Raw genomic sequence first — 19,200 nt, 5'->3', positions numbered from 1 at the left:
TCGTCACCTCTTACGACAGGCATGAGTTGCTGAAGATCAATTCAAACTATGATCTTCGCAGGTCCAGAAACACATTGTGTGCATGTACAATACTGATAAGTCGATGCCTGTATGTTTTGGCTCCTGACGAATTACCAGATACCATTCTCAATTTGGCACAATATGTGAAGTTGAAGTTTGGAACTACAAGTGGATAGCGACTGCGCATACACCATATTACCCATTGCAAAATCCTCACACTGTGTCCACTTGATTAGCTCCTGACCATATATCTCAACCTGCATCAGACATCATACTGGCCAGTATGCTGTTACACTAGAAATACAGACATTGTCAGAGTAATTTTGAGAGAGAAAGAAAGACAGGGAGGGAGAGACATCGGGAGAGACAAGGACACAGGGAGAGAGACTAAGGGAGAGAAAGAGAAAGAGAAGAAAGACACAGGGACGGACACTGAGGGAGACAGAGAGACAACAAGAAAGGCACGGAGAGAGACAGAGAGAGAGAGAAAAAGAAGAAAGACGGAGAAAGTGAGTGTGTGAGTTTTACACCGCACTCCGCAATATTCCAGCTATATGGCGGCAGTCTGTAAATAATCGAGTCTGGACCAGACATTCTAGTGATCAACAGCGTGAACATCGATCTGTGCAAATGGTAATCGATGACATGTGCCAACCAAGTCAGCGAGCCTGACCACCGATCCCGTTAGTCGCCTATTACGACAAGCATAGTCGCCTTTTATGGCAAGCATGGGTTGCTGAACTTCTATTCTACCACGAACCTTAACGGGTTAAAGAAAACCAGAGAGAGACAAAGAGAGAGAGAGTTCTCCTGGGGCAACGCTACAACGCCAATAACACATGCATGCACGCATGCAAATTACAGGTTTATAGTGGAATAGCTGCTTATTGAAACGCACTGATATCTGTCATTAAGTACGAGGTCTTTTGTCACGAATAAATCAGTCAAAGAGTCTCAGGAAGTATTTGGGTATATTATGCTGGGTCAGGATCGTCAGATTCATGGCGCTTTGTCGCACGGTGTCATCAAATACACTATTTTCATAGTGTCTTGATTTCACCACTGAAGATCAGAAATACAAACTATAAATGTTTATGACTGAATTTGCCTTCCATAGATGCTTGAACCTAAGATTGTCAAGATATGACAAGGAAAACGTTCTGCACCTGCAACTCAATTTCCCTACCATCTGAATCATGAAAATCAAGTTTCACACACTTGGTTTCACCGGCCAGTTGTGAGATTCTCCTTTCACTTTTCGAGTTAGAAAATCAGTCATGGTGAGTAGTAAGTAAACTACCGCTGAGAGATGGCAGGTGATAGGCATGAAAAATGCTAGCATGCCATGCAGGGCCATTGCAAGGCAAATGGGTCGTCATCACAGCGTAATTACCCGTTTAGTTGCCAAACATAATCAAACCAATGATGTCAATGACAGGCATAGATCTCGTTATGATAGTTGCCATTGAGTATCCATAGTAACAGATCACACAAATAGTGGGTGGCGCGTAACTTTTAAGCATGTGTATATATGGGTATGAAAGAAAGTATCCATCTACACTCAGTGTAACGTGAATAGAGCACGTGTTTGTTAATCTTTGTATCTATATCATGTGTGACAAGGAATGTTTAAAGACTCTACCGATATTCACTTGACTTCATTCATTGTACTCAGGAGAATGATGTACAACGGATACGGTGTCTCAGGGTTCAGCGATTGTGCAGATGTCAGTAAGGTGATAGCTGGCAGATGCTTCACCTGAATTCTATTTTTGAAGCCAGAGAAGAGATACCATGTCACACTACACAACACAGGTGTCACTGAACCCTGTGTGTACACGTGTATGTCTCGAAAAATGCCTCCATAGATTTTCTCGTGTGCCTCGAAATATGCCATTACAAAAATCTTTTAACCCGTTTTGGTTAGATTCTTCCAAATATTTTTATGATTGTTGTTCATAGACGTTAAAACTGAAGACGCTTATGTGTTAATCAGTCGCCATGATATTAATGCAATGCATTCCAAGTGATTGCCTAGTTGACAGTATCCATTCCCACCGATGACTTAAAGACTGTCATCAACAAAATTGGTACTCTAGAATTTGTGATTCAAGTAAATTATGTAATTATAAAGAATATAAATCTCTATTGTCAGTTGAATATTATTTGTATGCTATCCCAGAAAGAGAATACAGAAGGCCTTTATGTCTATTACGTATATGTGAGCTCCCTTTGATGGTCAATGTTGGTAGACGGTGCGGCATCGTCCGCGGTAATAGATTATGTACATCTTGTGCGCTAGGTTGTAGAGAAGATGAATACCACCTCCTTCTAAAATGTCCATTGTATGACCATCTCAGATCAAAATACATACCAGGATATTATTGTTATCCACCCACGATGTTCAAGTTTAAAACTCTTTTAACGTGTAATAAGATGATCATTATGTTGAACATTGCAAGATATATTAAGGAAGCTCCATTACTCAGGAATTCACATATGTCATTGTGATGATATTTTCTTGTATTATGTTGTACATGGGCCGTTGGCCTTTATACCGAATAAACTGAATCTGAATCATGGCATGTTGCAAACACATATCTAGGTAAGGCATTTGTTTTCACCTGGAAACAATCACGGAACCACACGGAATCCCACTGAAATGTTATTTGCTAAACAATGCTCCCTCACCTGCTTTTACACAGCAACTATTGCTCTTTAAGGATTTCCTGCACACCGCATACAGTTAACGACAGGAACAATTGTTAAAACGGAAAACACATGAACTTAAATTTAAACTATCCGCCAATAAATCAATAATCAATAAAATTGACGATAAAGATGTTTTTATTGGTATTGAAACGAATAATTCCAACAGGTTCAAAAGCACATTCAATATCAGAAATAAAGTTGTACCCTATAATGATTACATTTTACTTGTTGCTGTACTGAACATTCATTGAAACCGCTACACCTTGCAAATTGCTTATAATTTGTGTCGTCAAGCATCATAAAATATATGTAGGCGTTATATGATCTAATTGTAATTTTTATCATTGACTATTTTATGTTGACTGAGAGAGAGAGAGAGTGTGTGTGTGTGAGAGAGAGAGAGAGAGTGAGTGAGAGAGAGAGAGAGAGAGAGAGAGAGAGAGAGTGAGAGAGAGAGACCGCTATTAACCAGAAATAACAGCGAACCAAGTTGTTCGAGATTGCGTTCTAGGGGTGTTTATCAAAACGCGGAAACGTTTCAGTATTGAAGCGTTTCGCCCGAACACGCGGTGGGAGGGCCTCTCCGATCCACACACGACAGCCGCTGTCCGGGGAGCAAATGACATTTTTGTGTCACAAGACCAGATAAAGGTATGCCACTCTTCGTAAGGTCATCGCGGGGCATTTGGAGACATCGAGGGTGTTACACATCACTAGCACGTATAAACAGCAACGATAGATGGAAATGCCTGTTCACTCCTAGTGGTCATAACAGAGAAGGGAGATAATCTGTCGGCATATAATCGGTGAAATATGACGGATGCTTCATATAATCACGGATACTCTACAACCTGTGTGTGTCTCCCTCATATAATAAAGTCTGTCCGCGGATACAGTGTTGTATGTGGCATCAATATCAGGATATATCATAGAAACCTGAAAACCTAATAGGATGCAATAGACACTGAACAGTGTTTACGTTAATACAATCCAGTTGCAAAATTTCTTCGTTTAATCCTCTAAATAGCATTGAGCTTATGGCTTGTCTGTGCTTGCTTTTAGGTAGGTTTGATTTGTCTTGTGTGTATTTGTTTGGTTTGGGTTTTTTTACATTATGTTGTTTTTCTCTTGTATGTCTGTTTATTTTTCCCTTTGTCTTGTTTCTGTTTGTTTTGTGTTTGTCTTTCAGGGATGAGAGGGGATAGAGTTTTTTGTATTTTACTGTTTCCTTCGTGTGTGTATGGGGTGGGTTGGGGGTGTTACCACTAGTCCCGATATCGCCTCGTCTGTATGTATTTAAATTTCACTCAAGTTTCAAGTAATTGTTATTCCCAGGACTGTGATGTCACGTGTTACGGTAGAGGACGCTGGTGGCGACACTCTCTGTCAAATAGAACACAACGGTAACCTCTACCCAAACTTCCCCAACATCGACTCCATCACCAACATCCACAACCTCCCAATCAGAGATGATGACATCTTCATCTGTGCGTACCCAAAATCAGGTAAGAAGATTCGAGTTGGTATTGATCTTCAGCAACTCATAAGTGTCTCTCGTGAAGACCCGAGTTAGAATTGGTTTTCTACAACCCATGCTTTTCTTCCGTGAAGATCGGGGTTAGAATCGGTCTGCAGCAACCCGTGCTTATCTCCCTTGAAGATACGGATTAGAATTGATCTTGATCAACCCATGCTGGAAGATCTGAGTCTTGAAGATCTGATTTAGAATTGGTTTTCAACAACTCATGCTTTTCTCCCGCGAAGATCTGTGTTAGAATGGGTCTTCAGCAACCCATGCTTGTTTCCTGTGCTTGTTACAAGAGGCTACTAACGACATCGGGCTGAGTTGGTTGACACTTGTCATCAAAATGGCGGAGATCGATGCCCATGCTGTTGATCACTGGATTGTCAGGTCTAGACTCGATTACTTACAAACCACCACCATATAGCTGGAATATTACAGAATGCGGCTTTAAATAACAAACAAACCTATTATGCGTGAATTGGTGTAATTAACCTATTAGGAATACTTGCATGACTGGTGCTACCGATAAGGCGGGGTATGTCATCGGTTACTAGTGTGTGTAACTGACTTCCTGTGTTTTTGTTTTTGCCAGGATTCTAGTTCAGAGCATAATCAAGACTTCGTAACTATTTTTGTGTGTTTTGTGTAACTATTTTTCCTTGTCCAAACACTTTTTGTGACTTCTGCGACAGAAGGCGTCATCCCAGAGGCTGTAAGTTCGAATGCTACGTTGGCGTTGGTGTTGATATCAGACTGTTTCGAGTTTGAGCAGTAATATCATACAACATCTTACAACACAGCCTAATATTGAACTTTCTGACAGCGTCATTTCCGAACGGTCCATTTTGAAGAGGCTTGGGTTGTGGGTTTAAGAATATATATCATTTACTAGATAGTTACCGAGCAAATATCCAGTCTCCTACCCACGAATGTTAAAAGTGGGGGCATGGGGTGGGGGAGTGCACAGTCTTAAGAAAGCGGGGTGCACACTTCATTTTCACACCCGCCTGGATCCACCTTTGAACCTAATAAGAAATTATAACTTTTATATTAATCATTCAACTTATAACATGGAAAATTAGTAACTGAATTAGTAAGATTGTTTTTTGTCATATCGGCAACTGTCCGTCGAAGTGAATTGGTATATGGTCCACAAATAGTTTCGTAAAAGGTAAGTATTCATCCCCGAACACTGACTGTTTCAGGCACACACTGGATCTGGGAGGTGGTTCGACTTCTTGTAACAGGTCAAACAGTTCAGGACAGTGTTGAGAAAGGAGCAGGCATGCTTGAGTACCTGCCACAGGAGGATCTGACGTCACTTCCGTCTCCCAGAATTCTCAACAGCCATTTCAAACTGAAGCTCCTTCCGCAGGATATTCTCAAGAAGAGGTGTAAAATCGTGTATGTGATGCGGAATCCTAAGGACATTGTTGTCTCCTATTATAATTATATGCGAGGTCTGCCCCACTACAAGTACACAGGCAAATGGGAGAACTATATGCAGTATTTTATTCTTGGTAAATGTAAGTATTTCGGATTTGAATGTCACCGGTGTCAATTTAATCTGATATTTTGGAGCCGCTGTAGGTTATGTTCGTCACCACTAATCCTACCCGTAACCCTAAACCTAACCACAGTCTTGGCGAACGTATATTATAAACGCACCGATCTTTTAATCCTATTATACTATTCGACAATTATCACCGCAAATATCATGATATTCATTATATTTAAAAATGTTATTATATATGTTTCTTTTTTTTTTTTGATAAAAGTCATATTTCCATCTGCATGCACTTTCTTAAAACGAGCGTGACTGACCTAGACTATTAATAAACTGTTTGTTTGGAAGAACTCAGACACAACTTTTCGTACACTAAATGCCGCATGATATGATTATTTTATAAGGTGTAAAGGATGTCGGCGTTACGTCGTTTTTAGCAACATTCCACTAACATTAAGCATGGACTGCACACATTGTACCCATATGGGTAAACGAACCCAGGTCTTCGGTATGACTAGCGAGTGCTTTAACCAAAAGGCTACCACACCACCCTTTATTAAAGGGACGTACTGGATCTCTATTTGCAACAGTTTCTTACGGATCTTGGTTCGACTATGTCCTCGAGTTTGAGGACATGAAGAGGTCTCATCCCGATCTGCCGATCCTCACCCTCCATTACGAGGACTTGAAGGAGGTAAGGGTACGCTATGAAACCGTCGTCTGATGGGTGGCCGGCCAGTCGTTTGAAACCATCATATGTTGCATACTACTGTGGCGTCAGGAATGTCATTGTCTAATACACGACAAATAATGATGATTAATATTAAGGTCCCACGCGGAATGAACAAAGTATACCCTTCCTTAACCACTATGACACGTATGGTCAAGTTGGACGTTGGATATTAAATCAAATTCATTCATCATAGCAAGTTGATCGACAGGGTTCGATTTTGCGCTTCCTTACTAAGTCTTACACTGTTGCAACCCAATATTACTAGTGAGTGAGTTTAGGTTTACGCCGCACTCAGCAATATTCTAGCTATATGGCGACAGTCTGTAAATAATCGAATCTGGACCAGACAGTCCAGTGATCAACAGCATGAGTATCGATCTGCGCAATTGGGAATCGATGATATGTGTCAACAAGTCACCCAGCCTGACCATCCGATCCCGTTAATCGCCTCCTACGACAAGCAGGGTCGCCTTTTATCTCAAGCATGGGTTGCTGAAGGCCTATTCTACCCCGGACTTTCATGGGTCTCAACATTGCTAAGTGCAACCTAGTTGTTAGTCAGACTGGCACAAGATGCAAGGGGTTATTATGAGCATAAGTATGTCAGCTCATTTTTCATCTAAATAGCTGTGGCACCGAAATATTGCTATATATATAGGGATCAGCTGCGTCTATGTGTTGCTATGGTTTCGTGGGTACTACATCACAGAAATATGTTTACATGCACCGAAGCCTCTGGAATGTGGCTGATGCAGCTATATCTCAGGTTACACCGGGTGCAAGTAGGTTATAGTAACTGCTACTCCTTTCATGTTTATTGTTGTAGGACCCTCTACGAGACGTTTCGAGAGTGAACGATTTCCTGGGAACAGGTCGCAGCACAGAGTTCCTAAAGGAGGCGATTGAGGTCGCCAGCTTCGGCAACATGAAACAAAAGAAATCCAATCCAGTGACCTACAGGAAAGGTAGGTAACTCATGTTAGTGTATGCAGTTTTTCAGAAGTTCATCGATGTGACTTTTGAACCAGAATGCTAATTTTTAGCGATCAAGTTCAGGTTATTCCTTTCATAGAGATCTTAAAACAATTAACGTAATGATCAACCGCCTCTTATGAAAACTAGAATTAGCCAAACCCGCTAAACATTGTACATGGTGTCGGAAATGGCATACAGTCCAGTACCTAAGACTTGAAGTTATTAAGTGTATGACTGGATATGTTACTGAACAGACTTCATGGATAACAACTTCTTTTATTTTGTGAGTGTGACGGCTCGATACAGATTCCTGTACCGTTGTCAAGCTTGTATGAAAACGTCGCACTTACGAAATGAAAGAAGCGGTCACCCATCAAGCTTGTTCAGTATTGTTCTTCCAAGCTTCTAAAATCAAACAAGATTAGATATGTTTCATACAGGTTGTTGGATACTACATAAACATGAATTGCGTGTGAATATGCATAGGTATTGGTCAGCTGAACTTGAAATATTCTGGAGGGGAGGTTAGTCTAGAGGTTAATGGGTTAGCTTGACACACCGAAAACCAGGGTTCGATTTCCCACATGGATACATTGTGTGAAGCCCATTTTCATGTTCCTTGCTGGAATATTGCCAAAAGCGGCGTAAAAATGTACTCACTCGCATGCCACTATGTTGTTCCAAAGAACTGTAACCCTGTTATTTCCCTTTTTACCTTAATACAAAGTTAGACTACATATTTCCAGGAGAGGTAGGCGACTGGAAGAACTGGTTCACTGTGGCACAGAATGAATGGTTCGATGAGCTCTACCAGGAGAAGATGGCGGACTCTGACATCAAAGTTAGGTTTACGTTACCGTAACTCTTGCAGAACTTGACACGGTACCTTTATGTCCACCATGTTGCCATTCTCAAGAACACAGATGCCACAGCATTGCGGAGGTACAAGCATGGTCCATCCAAGCTGGTCCCCAGTCAGAACTGGATCATATCCGTGATCAACCTTGTCACATTTCTGTCGATACTAAATAATAACCTGATTATATTGATCAGTTCCCTAGAAACACGGGGGTGGACACAAATTAAACCGTGCGCTGGAGGTGCGTGATATCGTGAAAAAGTGATTGATTTTTATGTTTTTAACAGTGTCCAAACTCAAATATAATGTCTATTTATATATCTCATACGTATATGCTGTGTTTTTTTAATGGACATTCGGGAGACTTTTGTCAGAACCACCTCTTCATACAACATATTAACCAGTTACATTCAATAAAACGACAATGGAAATATTGATTTTGTCAGGTGGTATTATATTTGTTGACTGAATGCTTGCCATCGTAACCACTCAAAGGAAGACGATGTATGTAACTCCCAATGTCCTGGTGTAGTGCATCTGGGATGAGAATCGGTACAGTTCTTCGCCAGCGTGTGTTTGTGGGTGAGCTGTGTATATCGCCCGCCGCGAAGGGAAGAAGAAGATTATCCACCGAGGAAGATTATCGTGCTGATAAACGAATAAAACTTCATCAGGGCGAAGCCACCCACAAAGTATTTGGGTGTAACATTCTCTAGTGTAGATCTGTGTAGATCATTTTTACCGATCTCCATTACTGTGGTCCACTGAAAGACTTTAACACACTCACTATTGTGGTCCATAGGACATAGGGTCCGCTTGCGATTCGGTTTAGTGCCTTAGCCACGGCGTATTAAGAGTCATAAAGATGGGACTAATATACCTTGCGGGATATTGACCAGGAATGGTACACGCGCACGCACGCACGCACGCACGCACACACGTACCCATACACCCATGCAGGTACGGACAAACACTTCAGATACAAGTGCATTTCACCACCAGTCCATACTGTTAGCACTACCGACAACAGCGCGCTCTCTGGAAAACTGTTCTACCGATTTTCAGCTGTGACAATACCCATGACGTTGAATGTCATTAGTTAGACTTCCTACCAGACTTTATGAACAGCTGTTAGACGCTTAATGAATGCAGTGGGACATAACAGCGGGGTACGTTGTCATGATTGTAAACTGCTTTGCTGTATATGAAAGTTACATGTGGTTTCAGAAAGCTCAATTACAACGAGCTCTACAGGGATATACAATATACTTTACATGTGCGGGTAAACTGTCATCAATAACCACGTCTCTTAAGATAGTGGTAGCACGGGTGAGTTGGTGTTGTTGCTGTTCCTGCTTCTATATATCATTTGATTTGTTTGTTGGCTTGTGTTTTAAGCCCACAGTCAACAGTAGTCTATATGACAGCGCGCTGTAATAGCCAACCCCCTGACACTGCCATCATGAGTGTCAACTGAGTCAGCGAGCCTGACCACCCGATCACGTTAGTTGCTGCTTACGGCAACCAACCATGATGAGCAATTCTAACCTTGATCTTCACGGTTATATCCTTGTGTGCGCGTGTGTGTGTGTGTGTGAGAGAGAGAGAGAGGGGGGGGGGGGGGGCAGAGGGAGAGAGAGAGTGAGGGGGACAGAGAGACGCACAGAGACAGATACACTGGCAGTGAGACAAAGGCACAGAGACACAGAGAGAGAGTCAAAGACAGAAAAACACGGAGATACACAGATAAAAACAGGGAGACAGCGTCACAATGGGGATCACTCTTATTCAGTTATGGGATATCCGACCTGGGTGTTAGGCGTGAAGAACCCTTCTACTCACTCCGAAACAGAATATTTCTCTAGTATAAATTTAATCTGTAGTGAGTCAACCTTTACATTGATTCTTTCAAGTGTTGCTACTAGTTACAGTCCACTGTATGCGAGCAAGATCGTTATGTAGATGATCTGGATCAGATTACACAGAGCGGTGCTCACAATTCCTATCACGGCTACTGCGATACGGCTTGAAAATTACATACAATTTGAAACAACATACACTTGAAACTTTGCATCGTACTGCAATCTCTTGATATTGCGATTGTTTCTCTTTATCTAAAAAGGGCCGACATGTCGGTCATAAAGGAGATGGACGCTGATGGCTGCACCATCAGGCTGGTGGAACACGATGGAGAACGCTATCCCCACTTCCCTGCTGACGTCATCAGAAATATCAAACACATAAAACTACGTCACGATGACGTAATCGTATCGGCTTTTCCCAAATCAGGTATGATTGCATTCGAACTGGTGTTATTGTGAATATTAACATTTCAATTTAAGCATTTTGTTCTAGGGCAGTGGGGTTCATAAGTGAAGACCTGGGTTCGATTCCCCACAGGGGTACACTGTGTGAAGCCCATTTCTTCAATCCCCCTGAGTCCATGGTTTTGCTGGAATATTGCTAATAGCGACGTAAAACTAAACTCACTCTCTCATTTTGTTCATATGTAGCCATAAAACAAAACGTTGAGGTTCTGATTACCTGAAAAGATTGCAACCGCCGCCATATAGCTGGAGAATTGCTTATTGCAGCGTAAAACTAAACTCACTAACTCACTACAAGTTTGCGAGCTGTGATAACATTTCAGGTTCTCACTGGGTTCATGAGATAACTCGGCTCCTCCAGATGGGTCGGTTGGACGAAACGAATTTTGAAAAGAATGACGTTCAATTGGAATATGTACCGGAAGCAACATATGCGCAACATCCGTCACCCAGAATCCTCAGCTCACATCTCAACTTCCGGTCGCTTCCGTCGCAGGTTTTGGAAAAGAAATGCAAGATTATCTATATTCTCAGGAACCCTAAAGACATCGCTGTGTCGTTTTACAACTTTTGCATCAAGATGCGGCATCTGACTGGCTACAAGGGGACGTGGGAGAACTTCCTTCTGATGCTCACTCAGGGAAAATGTAAATGCAGTTGTTTATTATTATTCTTATTTTTCGAGGGAAAGATATATGAGAAATGGTCACATTACCATAGTGATTAATCGACTTTTGCAACTTAATTTTTTTTTTTAATATATTAGACGTCACCTGTTTCTGAGTCCTTTCCAAACGAAGAGATGTATCTAGTTAACGATTGATAACGATGATCAATACGTGACCATTCATAAGTTATAGTCAGTAAGGGGGTTGGTGGGGAATGACATTGGTTTACATGGAGACACCCGCCACCACCATCCAACACACACATACCCCTCCCCAGAACAAAATATGTAAAACATCCAAACACACACACACCACCCTAGCTTCATCATCACCTCCTGGCAATGAATTGGGGACGGTCCCCGAATAAACATTTGGGGTCGTTGGTCATAGTATTGACCATTGGTTGGCATGTGCCGGAGTCGATCGTTTAAAAGCCGTCATGATAGAGCTGTGAGAAATCGTTGAATATAGCAAATATCGAATCTTATTCACCATATTTCTGCCATCAGTGGCTTTCGGATCCTGGTTTGACTACGTGGTAAACTGGGAGAAGGAGAAAGAAAAGTACCCCGATCTTCCCGTTCTCACACTGTTCTATGAAGATCTCAAAGAGGTATTGTAATACATTAATTGAGGTGTCAGAGCACGCCATGATGATGGTGGAAGATTGCTTGAATTGGCGTAAAATTATACGTTCACACAACGTGAATAAACTAGTCTGAACGTTCTGTACTAAAGCTGAGAACCTGCCTGACCTTGTTGGTTTATCATGCCAACATTTTATACTGCTTTGAACCGTAACTCGTCAGTGCTCAATATTCAACACGTAATTGTAAACTTCTAACTCTGTAATTCCAGGACACGCTGCGTGGAGTTAGGAAAATCAACGACTTCCTTGATCTGAAAAGAGACGACAGATTTCTACAGAAAGTCTGCGATCACGTGACTTTCGCAAATTTGAAACGTATCAAAGGCAGAAACCATTTGCATGACGGGAAGTCTGTGGTCTTCAGGAAAGGTACTGATTCTCGCATAAACTAAGCAATATGAAGCCCTCGTCTTTTTGTGTGTATGAGTGAGTGAGTGTGTCTGATTTACGCGGCATATAGTATTGTTAGATGAATATTACGATGGGGATCACCTTTGTAGGATATCCACCCCGATCCTTCTGCGTGACGAGCGAACCGGTTAACCGCTAGGCTACCCCCACCGCCTCTTTATGTGTTAATGTTTTTGAAACGCATTGTAGCGCTGTACAAAGTTGCGCCCCTTGGTTACTGCAGAAACCTATGATTGAGGACTCCTTCACCCAGAAAATGTTCTCCGGTTTGACACATAGCATCATATTCACGCTTCAGGGTTTTACGAAAGTGGTGAATGTGTGAGACCTGGCTAGCCATCTCGAAACGTTCGTAGCCCTACGAACTTCTTAAGCCCATTCTTTACACATTGGCTACAATCATAGTTAAGAATTCTCAGGGCTACGAACGTTTCGAGAATAAGGGCTCTGGTTCACTGAAGGATTTCCCCCAACAGAAAGATGGCACGCATAATTTTCAAAGCAGCGATAAACCCAGCTAGCTCACTCACTCAGAAACGGTACTTCAAGATCTAGCTTAATATTTTTTATCAACAATTTTCAAACTTTTCATTGCTTAACAGCTCATGGTAGCATCTACCATTATCACTTCCACTTAAAATGTGTGATTATGTTGCTTGTTGACTGTCAGAACGTGCATCCTAAATGAGATGATAAACAAATATGTGTTGTTTTAAGACGCAATCTGGAACATTCTCTGTGACGGAGACCTGGATGCAACTGAGTCTCATTCATGAAAAAACGGACTCTTGAAGAGCCGGGTTAGAAATGATCTTTACTAACCCATGCTTGTCGTAAAGGGCGATTAACGGGATCAGGTGGTTAGGTTCGCTGATTGGTTGACACATGTCATCATGCCCCAGTTGCGTAGATAGATCCTCATGATGTTGATCACTGGATTGCCTGGTCCAGAATCGATTATTTACAGACCACCGCCAAATAGCTGGAATATTGCTAAATAACAAAACAATCCAATACCATCAAAACAGTGGTGGACATAATAAGCGACGACAGACGCCGTCGGGGTACGATGACTTATATCCACCCGATCGGTTTTATTCCCAGTCGACCCCAAATCCACAAGGACAATCACATGTCACTTTCAATACAATTCTGCGTTAATAATTCGACATTAACACGATATTTTTGTGACTTTTCAGGTGAAGTCGGGGACTGGAAGAACTGGTTCACTGTGGCACAGAGCGAGTGGTTTGATCAGCTGTACCAGGAGAAGATGGCCGACTGTCACCTACGGTTCCGATATACACTCGAGGATAGTTTATGATTGTGCCTTTAATGCGCAAAATCAGACAAATGACCCATCCCCACTGACACCAAAAAAGATTAGAAGCATCACCATAGACACCCGAATTTATCAGCTGACAGCTTACTTTTGAAGCGACATAAACGCGTGTCTGTTACGTTAATGTGTTTGTATTGATGATGTTTGGATGTGTTAAGTGTTTTTAAATGTAGAAAAATATGAAATTAACGTCAGAGAACAACCTGTCTCGATCAACGACAAAAACAGATTCGATTAGGCGTAAGGAATAGGAGCACTGAAGTGTATATGACTGAATGGCTGAATATGTGAGTTAATCGGTTTAACGTCATTCTGAACAAGGTATGTCACAATGTGTCACAGTTTTCGGTCACTTCGGCTGACACTGTAAATTCCATTTCTTTGCGTTGATTGGCTTGTATTAAACTGATTAAATTGTTTCGGAGTGTCTGTTTGTTTCGTCAGTAATTTTGTTTAAATGTATTTGTTTAGAAATAAAAACTCATTTCTGACCTTGTTTATGGGTATCGTCTCTCAAGAGGAAGAAACAAAGGTTTTAAGATTCCATCATACCCGACTGGTATATCAATGGGAAATTAATACCTCATATAAATGAATATGGCGTGTTCAGGCCGTATCAAGGAACATTACACACCAATCAGCAGATAGAAACAGGTGTTCTTACGATCTGCTTGAGATGGTTCAAAGATATCAGACATTCTCAGCACCAAGCATTAATGTCGTCCCAAAACGTGCCGTTTCAGCAATTTAGACGTCCTCGGGTACCCGTTGCACAATTCCTTACCAGCTCCTCCTTTCACAAAGCGCTAAGTGATCGTAAGTCCCTAGGGTTAATTATAACTTAGGGCAATGTTAAAGAATGGGCGTTAAGGTTACCGTTAGTAAAGGCTGCTTCGTGAAAGGAGCCCCAGGACAAAAGTTCTGCTCTCTTCGCTAAGAATCCCTCTGACAGTCAAGAATCTGCCAGCATATTGCACTGCCTCGCCCTAGCAATTGAGCCGCGAATATGCGAAAGAATCGGTATCCTTGTGGCGGGTGATGGGCCTGATTTCCAACTCCATCATGCATACTGTTATTCGGAAGCGTGGTTGCCAATCACTGAACTGTCTGAATGTATTCAAACAAATTCCACACACATTCTATTCCTTATCACTCATGTCGGACCCAGCAGATAAGACGTCTCAGTCGGTAAACTCTGTTCAAGATCGTTTGTAGGTCATGTTGCTGGTTATATATTATTTGGTGGTGGTCCACGTTGTACCTTCTGGCTCTCAGTTTCATGGATGTCTACGGAAACAGTTCAACTGCATTGCAGCCAAGTTTAAAGGGCAGTTTACACAGTCGGGCGTTCACCTGACGAACGTGAGTATATCTTGAATAGCCGGACCCTTGACCTGAAACAGGCCTTTAACCAAATATATGAATGGACTTTAAAGATCAAGGTCATTCTATGTCCTGAGCTGTGTCAGCTCTGTGGCAATTATCCTGTACCTGATCGACAGTTTACCTGGACTCATTTCCCCAAACGTTGGTAGCGTTAAGAATTCGAACGTAAACAATTTGTTAAGAATGGGCTTCGTAGTGCGTTTCAGTATTTTAGACTTATCGTAAGACTCGACTAAGGAACACGGGTGGTCAGGCTCGCTGACTTGGTTGACACATATCATCGTACCCCATTGCGTACATCGATTCTCATGATGTTGACCACTAACTTATTTACAGACCGCTGTCATGTAGCAGGGATATGGCTATGTGCGGCATTAAACAACAAGCAAACAATCATAGATTTACCGGATCATTGCAGTAATTATAGTCAAAGTATTTCAAACGTTTCTTAACCCTAGTAGTAATTTAAGGTTGGCATTATCTTGTCACTGAGACCTTTTTATACAGACGTCTAAACTGGAATAGTAACTGAATGTAACCGTGTTTAGCAATATTCCAGCAATATCACTGCGGGGGGAACACCGGAAGTCGACTTCACAGATTGTACCCGTGTGGGAATCGAACCTCAGCCTTCAGCGTGACGAGCGAACGCTTTAACACTAGCACTTGGCTACCCCGTCGCCCCTTACCTGTCTTTGTGATCTATATCAATAAAATTAGGTCTTCCAGTCCGTGGCTTCCACTACTGATGGCTTCCTTTACCCTGATCTCACAAGATTTAACAGGTACTGTTAATACATGTACTTCATTATCTGTTGGTTGGTTCACTGATGAAATGTCAATTTCATATGACATGAACCATAGAACCATTAATGCACTATGTTGGTGCATTGTAGAGCACGGAGAAGGTGTTCTATGACGAAGACAGAAGAATGATAGCGAGAGAAGAGTTTGGACAAACGGATGGAAAACCGTTCCTGACATTCCGTCTCTACGACTATCCAAACGTAAGTAAACAGACTGAAATTATTCAACTTTATCTATACACAAAGAATTTAATTAAGAACCCCTGTATTTTTGCAATGACAGGTTTTCAACACATACATAAAACTTCTCGTGGTGACCACGACGGAATCCAGAGTGACCAGAGTTTTACTGACCCATGTGATCCTTTGACTTAAAAAAACGACAAAATGATTAGAATCATGTTGATTTTGTTATAATTGCTCATTAAAAGGCCCAGAGAGTTTCATACAAAAAGATGTCTGTGCACAAGTGTGGCCTGGAATGTTTAATGCTGAATTTATTGATGAATGTGAACATTCAAAATGTCTGTTTCCGTGTCTTGTACGATTTCAGGTCAATGCCGAGTGTAACCTGCATGTGACTGTATGACAGCCACTACTCTCCTCCTTATACCCCCTGTCAATCACTTGATTCTCTGAAGGGGCACCCGTCACCATTCCTCCTGTAAAGCAGTTTTCCAACTGAGCAAGGCTCTGTACAGAAGGATCCCTCTGTTGCTCACAACGACCAATCATGTCCCAGATATTTTCGAAAGGGTTAAGATCGGGGATCATTCAATCTTGAGATATGTCAGGAGGTCTTAATTAAGTTCTTTGTACATATTTTTTTTTTATTTTTGTTTCTAGAAAGTGCTCGTAACAGGAACGACATAACCTTGACGACAGAACGTCTTGAAGAATAGGTTTGCGTTATGTACAGACGATCGATGGATTGAGTGAGGTGGTGTGAGGTCACTTTGAAAAGTATCTGGGATTCGAACACTATTGGACTGCGAATCAAACCCGCTTGCTATAATTTGGGTACCTCTAAAGCTCTCAGATAAACCACGTTGGTGAACGAGGTATTGTAATTTTTACTGCAGATCCCAACAGTATGGCGGTTTTGATACGATTTAGAGGCTAACACGGATCATTGCATACATATAATGCAAATTAATGTGTCCTCACAGAACACTCTGTATGACGTGGTCACGACTGATGGCAAAGAAAAGTGTGTGAAGCTGACCTTGGAAGGACCTTTCAAGAAAGTCTGCATGCCAGGTATTTGGTACGATCTTTGGTCTAAACCCGCGTCTTGTGTTTGAGTCTTGATATTTCATAAATCGTCCACCATAAAGAAAATCAGTCTGGACAATGCATCAAAACAGATAAAAAGCAAAACAGCGGTGATAATACCAGTTGTCTGTTAAAACCAAAATTACACCTGTAGTGATTGCGTAAATGAATGATCATGCCGTTGATCACTGGATTGCCTAGTCCAGACTCCATTATTTACAGACCGTATAGCTGGAATATTGTTAAGCGCAGCATTAAACGAAAACCAAACCCACTTATGTATTATATCCTGAATTTCACGGGACCTCACTGCCTTGAAGACTCTGCTGGGCATCCTATCCCAATACACATTAAAATACACATTATTCGAGGTTGCTGAAATGTCCACAAATAGATTTTAGAGAACTTCCATGAAGTGAAGGCGAGTCCATTTTTGTGTTCGTTGTATTTCATTTTTCAGGTAACAGGGAGTATATTTGGGCGAAGTCTCCGTTAGGAGACATGATCCCAACCTACCGATGTAAATGGGATGTTGGTAACCTGACCACTGAACTCACCTACTCCTACACCATGCAACCAGTGCTACTAGACACGTATGGCACAGACAAGGACGGAGGTAAACATCATCATTCTCGGAGAGCATATTATTTTATCTAGTTTAGTTTGCACCCTGTGTCAGTTTTTCAATCTATCACTGACAAATCTGGACTTTCTCCAACCGCATATTTAATCAGTATCAAAACCATATTTTCGGTGTCTGTGTTTGAGACAGTGTGGATCCAGAACATCACAGACACAGCTGCCAGTGCTGCCATCTTCAGTCCTCCTCCAAGCTGCGAGGATGAAGAGTATCAGGTGAGACACAGAGCCGTTCGACGTATAGTACAGCGCTTTCAGTTTACCTGGTGGCAACAGATCCAGGGAACCATCTGTTACAAATGATTTGCTTCTGAATCAGTTTAATTTTTCCAAACATAATTCCTCAGAAGAAACACCGACCGGTGATTTAGATGCGCCCTTGTCTGTTCTCACAGCTAACTATTATGTGACAATATAAACGGCGCAACTCTTACTACTTATCTAACTAGCTTTCAATGACAATTCAAGCCCACCACAAAGATAAACGTGTTCGTATTTTGCAGTGTAATATGATTTGGAATGTATACAAGTCATATGATTAATGTAAGAAGGTAAGTTATTTTTGTTTCTTTTCAGAGTAACCCCGAGCATTTTAAACGGAAATCGGGATACCTGTCATTTTGACGGGACACAAGTAGATGACAACATACTACATGCAATACATATTCCATGAAATCAAAACGTTTCACAGAAACTGAGACGTGTACATTAGCAAAGTCTGGAATTTGGTGGGCACGAACGCTGAACACGCAGCCCGTTTCTTGTTTCATGCCTCAGTTATATTTTAACCTGAAATACAAAACTACGTTCACACCTGTTGTATGGTTAGTTTAAGTCGCCATGAAAACTACTGTCAAATAATTTACGTTGGGGTTTATGTTACGGAGACTAATATCAAAGTAACAGGCGTATAATTTCTTTCATACGCAAGTTTATGTGTTCTTTTGCAACATATGTGGAAATGTATCATATTTAGAACTTTAACATATGATTATTTTTGTCACGGTACTACGGAGAGATGACAAGAATGAACTTTCATCCATCCAGTGATCCTTTTCGGGAACACTTGGTGTTCGTCGCTAGTTTTCTCTGATCCGTTCGTGATATTTTTCCATTTCCACCCTGTGTGATACCTCTTAGGATGTTTGATGCTAGCCGCACCCTGGAATGAGTGTATTGTTATAAATCAATTGTACGATATAAATTAAACGCAGCTTCCTATCTAGATAAATAACTAACTAAACCAGTTGGACAACGGATAAAATACAGTTACACGCCTTATTTTCACCTATAAAATATCGTAACAGACCCATATCGTGTATAGTATCCTAAACATTCTACATTGCGAATACCAAGTAAACAAGC

General features: G+C 41.5%; 2 protein-coding genes across 2 annotated transcripts; both read left to right on the top strand.

The window, feature by feature from the left end:
- The first annotated feature begins 3,306 nt into the window (after positions 1-3,306).
- LOC137258444 (uncharacterized) lies at positions 3,307-13,782 on the top strand. The gene is made up of 12 exons (XM_067796130.1): positions 3,307-3,384; positions 4,069-4,238; positions 5,464-5,784; positions 6,356-6,459; positions 7,325-7,463; positions 8,220-8,332; positions 8,865-8,884; positions 10,455-10,621; positions 10,983-11,306; positions 11,837-11,940; positions 12,186-12,345; positions 13,587-13,782. The coding sequence occupies exons 2-12, from the start codon at positions 4,076-4,078 to the stop codon at positions 13,709-13,711; spliced, it is 1,740 nt and encodes a 579-aa protein (XP_067652231.1). The 5' UTR covers positions 3,307-3,384; positions 4,069-4,075; the 3' UTR covers positions 13,712-13,782.
- Positions 13,783-14,947: 1,165 nt separating this feature from the next.
- Positions 14,948-18,646, top strand: LOC137281350 (uncharacterized). The gene is made up of 6 exons (XM_067812529.1): positions 14,948-15,091; positions 16,012-16,122; positions 17,091-17,181; positions 17,657-17,810; positions 17,949-18,051; positions 18,412-18,646. The coding sequence occupies exons 1-6, from the start codon at positions 14,948-14,950 to the stop codon at positions 18,457-18,459; spliced, it is 651 nt and encodes a 216-aa protein (XP_067668630.1). The 3' UTR covers positions 18,460-18,646.
- The last annotated feature ends 554 nt before the right edge of the window (positions 18,647-19,200 follow it).

Source organism: Haliotis asinina, chromosome 1, assembly GCF_037392515.1.
Source record: "Haliotis asinina isolate JCU_RB_2024 chromosome 1, JCU_Hal_asi_v2, whole genome shotgun sequence".
Taxonomy (NCBI): domain Eukaryota; kingdom Metazoa; phylum Mollusca; class Gastropoda; order Lepetellida; family Haliotidae; genus Haliotis; species Haliotis asinina.
The sequence above is the reverse complement of the archived record's forward strand: the minus strand, read 5'-3'. Positions and strand labels throughout refer to the sequence as shown.

What these genes read in the sequence shown, in the direction of transcription:
- LOC137258444 (XM_067796130.1), top strand. Translation starts at nt 4,076, where the DNA reads ATGTCACGTGTTACGGTAGAGGACGCTGGTGGCGACACTCTCTGTCAA. An exon ending in TCCAGTGACCTACAGGAAAG is followed by an intron (nt 7,464 to 8,219) that starts GTAGGTAACTCA and finishes ACATATTTCCAG; the next exon opens with GAGAGGTAGGCGACTGGAAG. An exon ending in AAGTTAGGTTTACGTTACCG is followed by an intron (nt 8,333 to 8,864) that starts TAACTCTTGCAG and finishes GTCCTGGTGTAG; the next exon opens with TGCATCTGGGATGAGAATCG.
- LOC137281350 (XM_067812529.1), top strand. Translation starts at nt 14,948, where the DNA reads ATGTTGCTGGTTATATATTATTTGGTGGTGGTCCACGTTGTACCTTCT. An exon ending in CGGGCGTTCACCTGACGAAC is followed by an intron (nt 15,092 to 16,011) that starts GTGAGTATATCT and finishes GGTGCATTGTAG; the next exon opens with AGCACGGAGAAGGTGTTCTA. An exon ending in TATGGCACAGACAAGGACGG is followed by an intron (nt 17,811 to 17,948) that starts AGGTAAACATCA and finishes AACCATATTTTC; the next exon opens with GGTGTCTGTGTTTGAGACAG.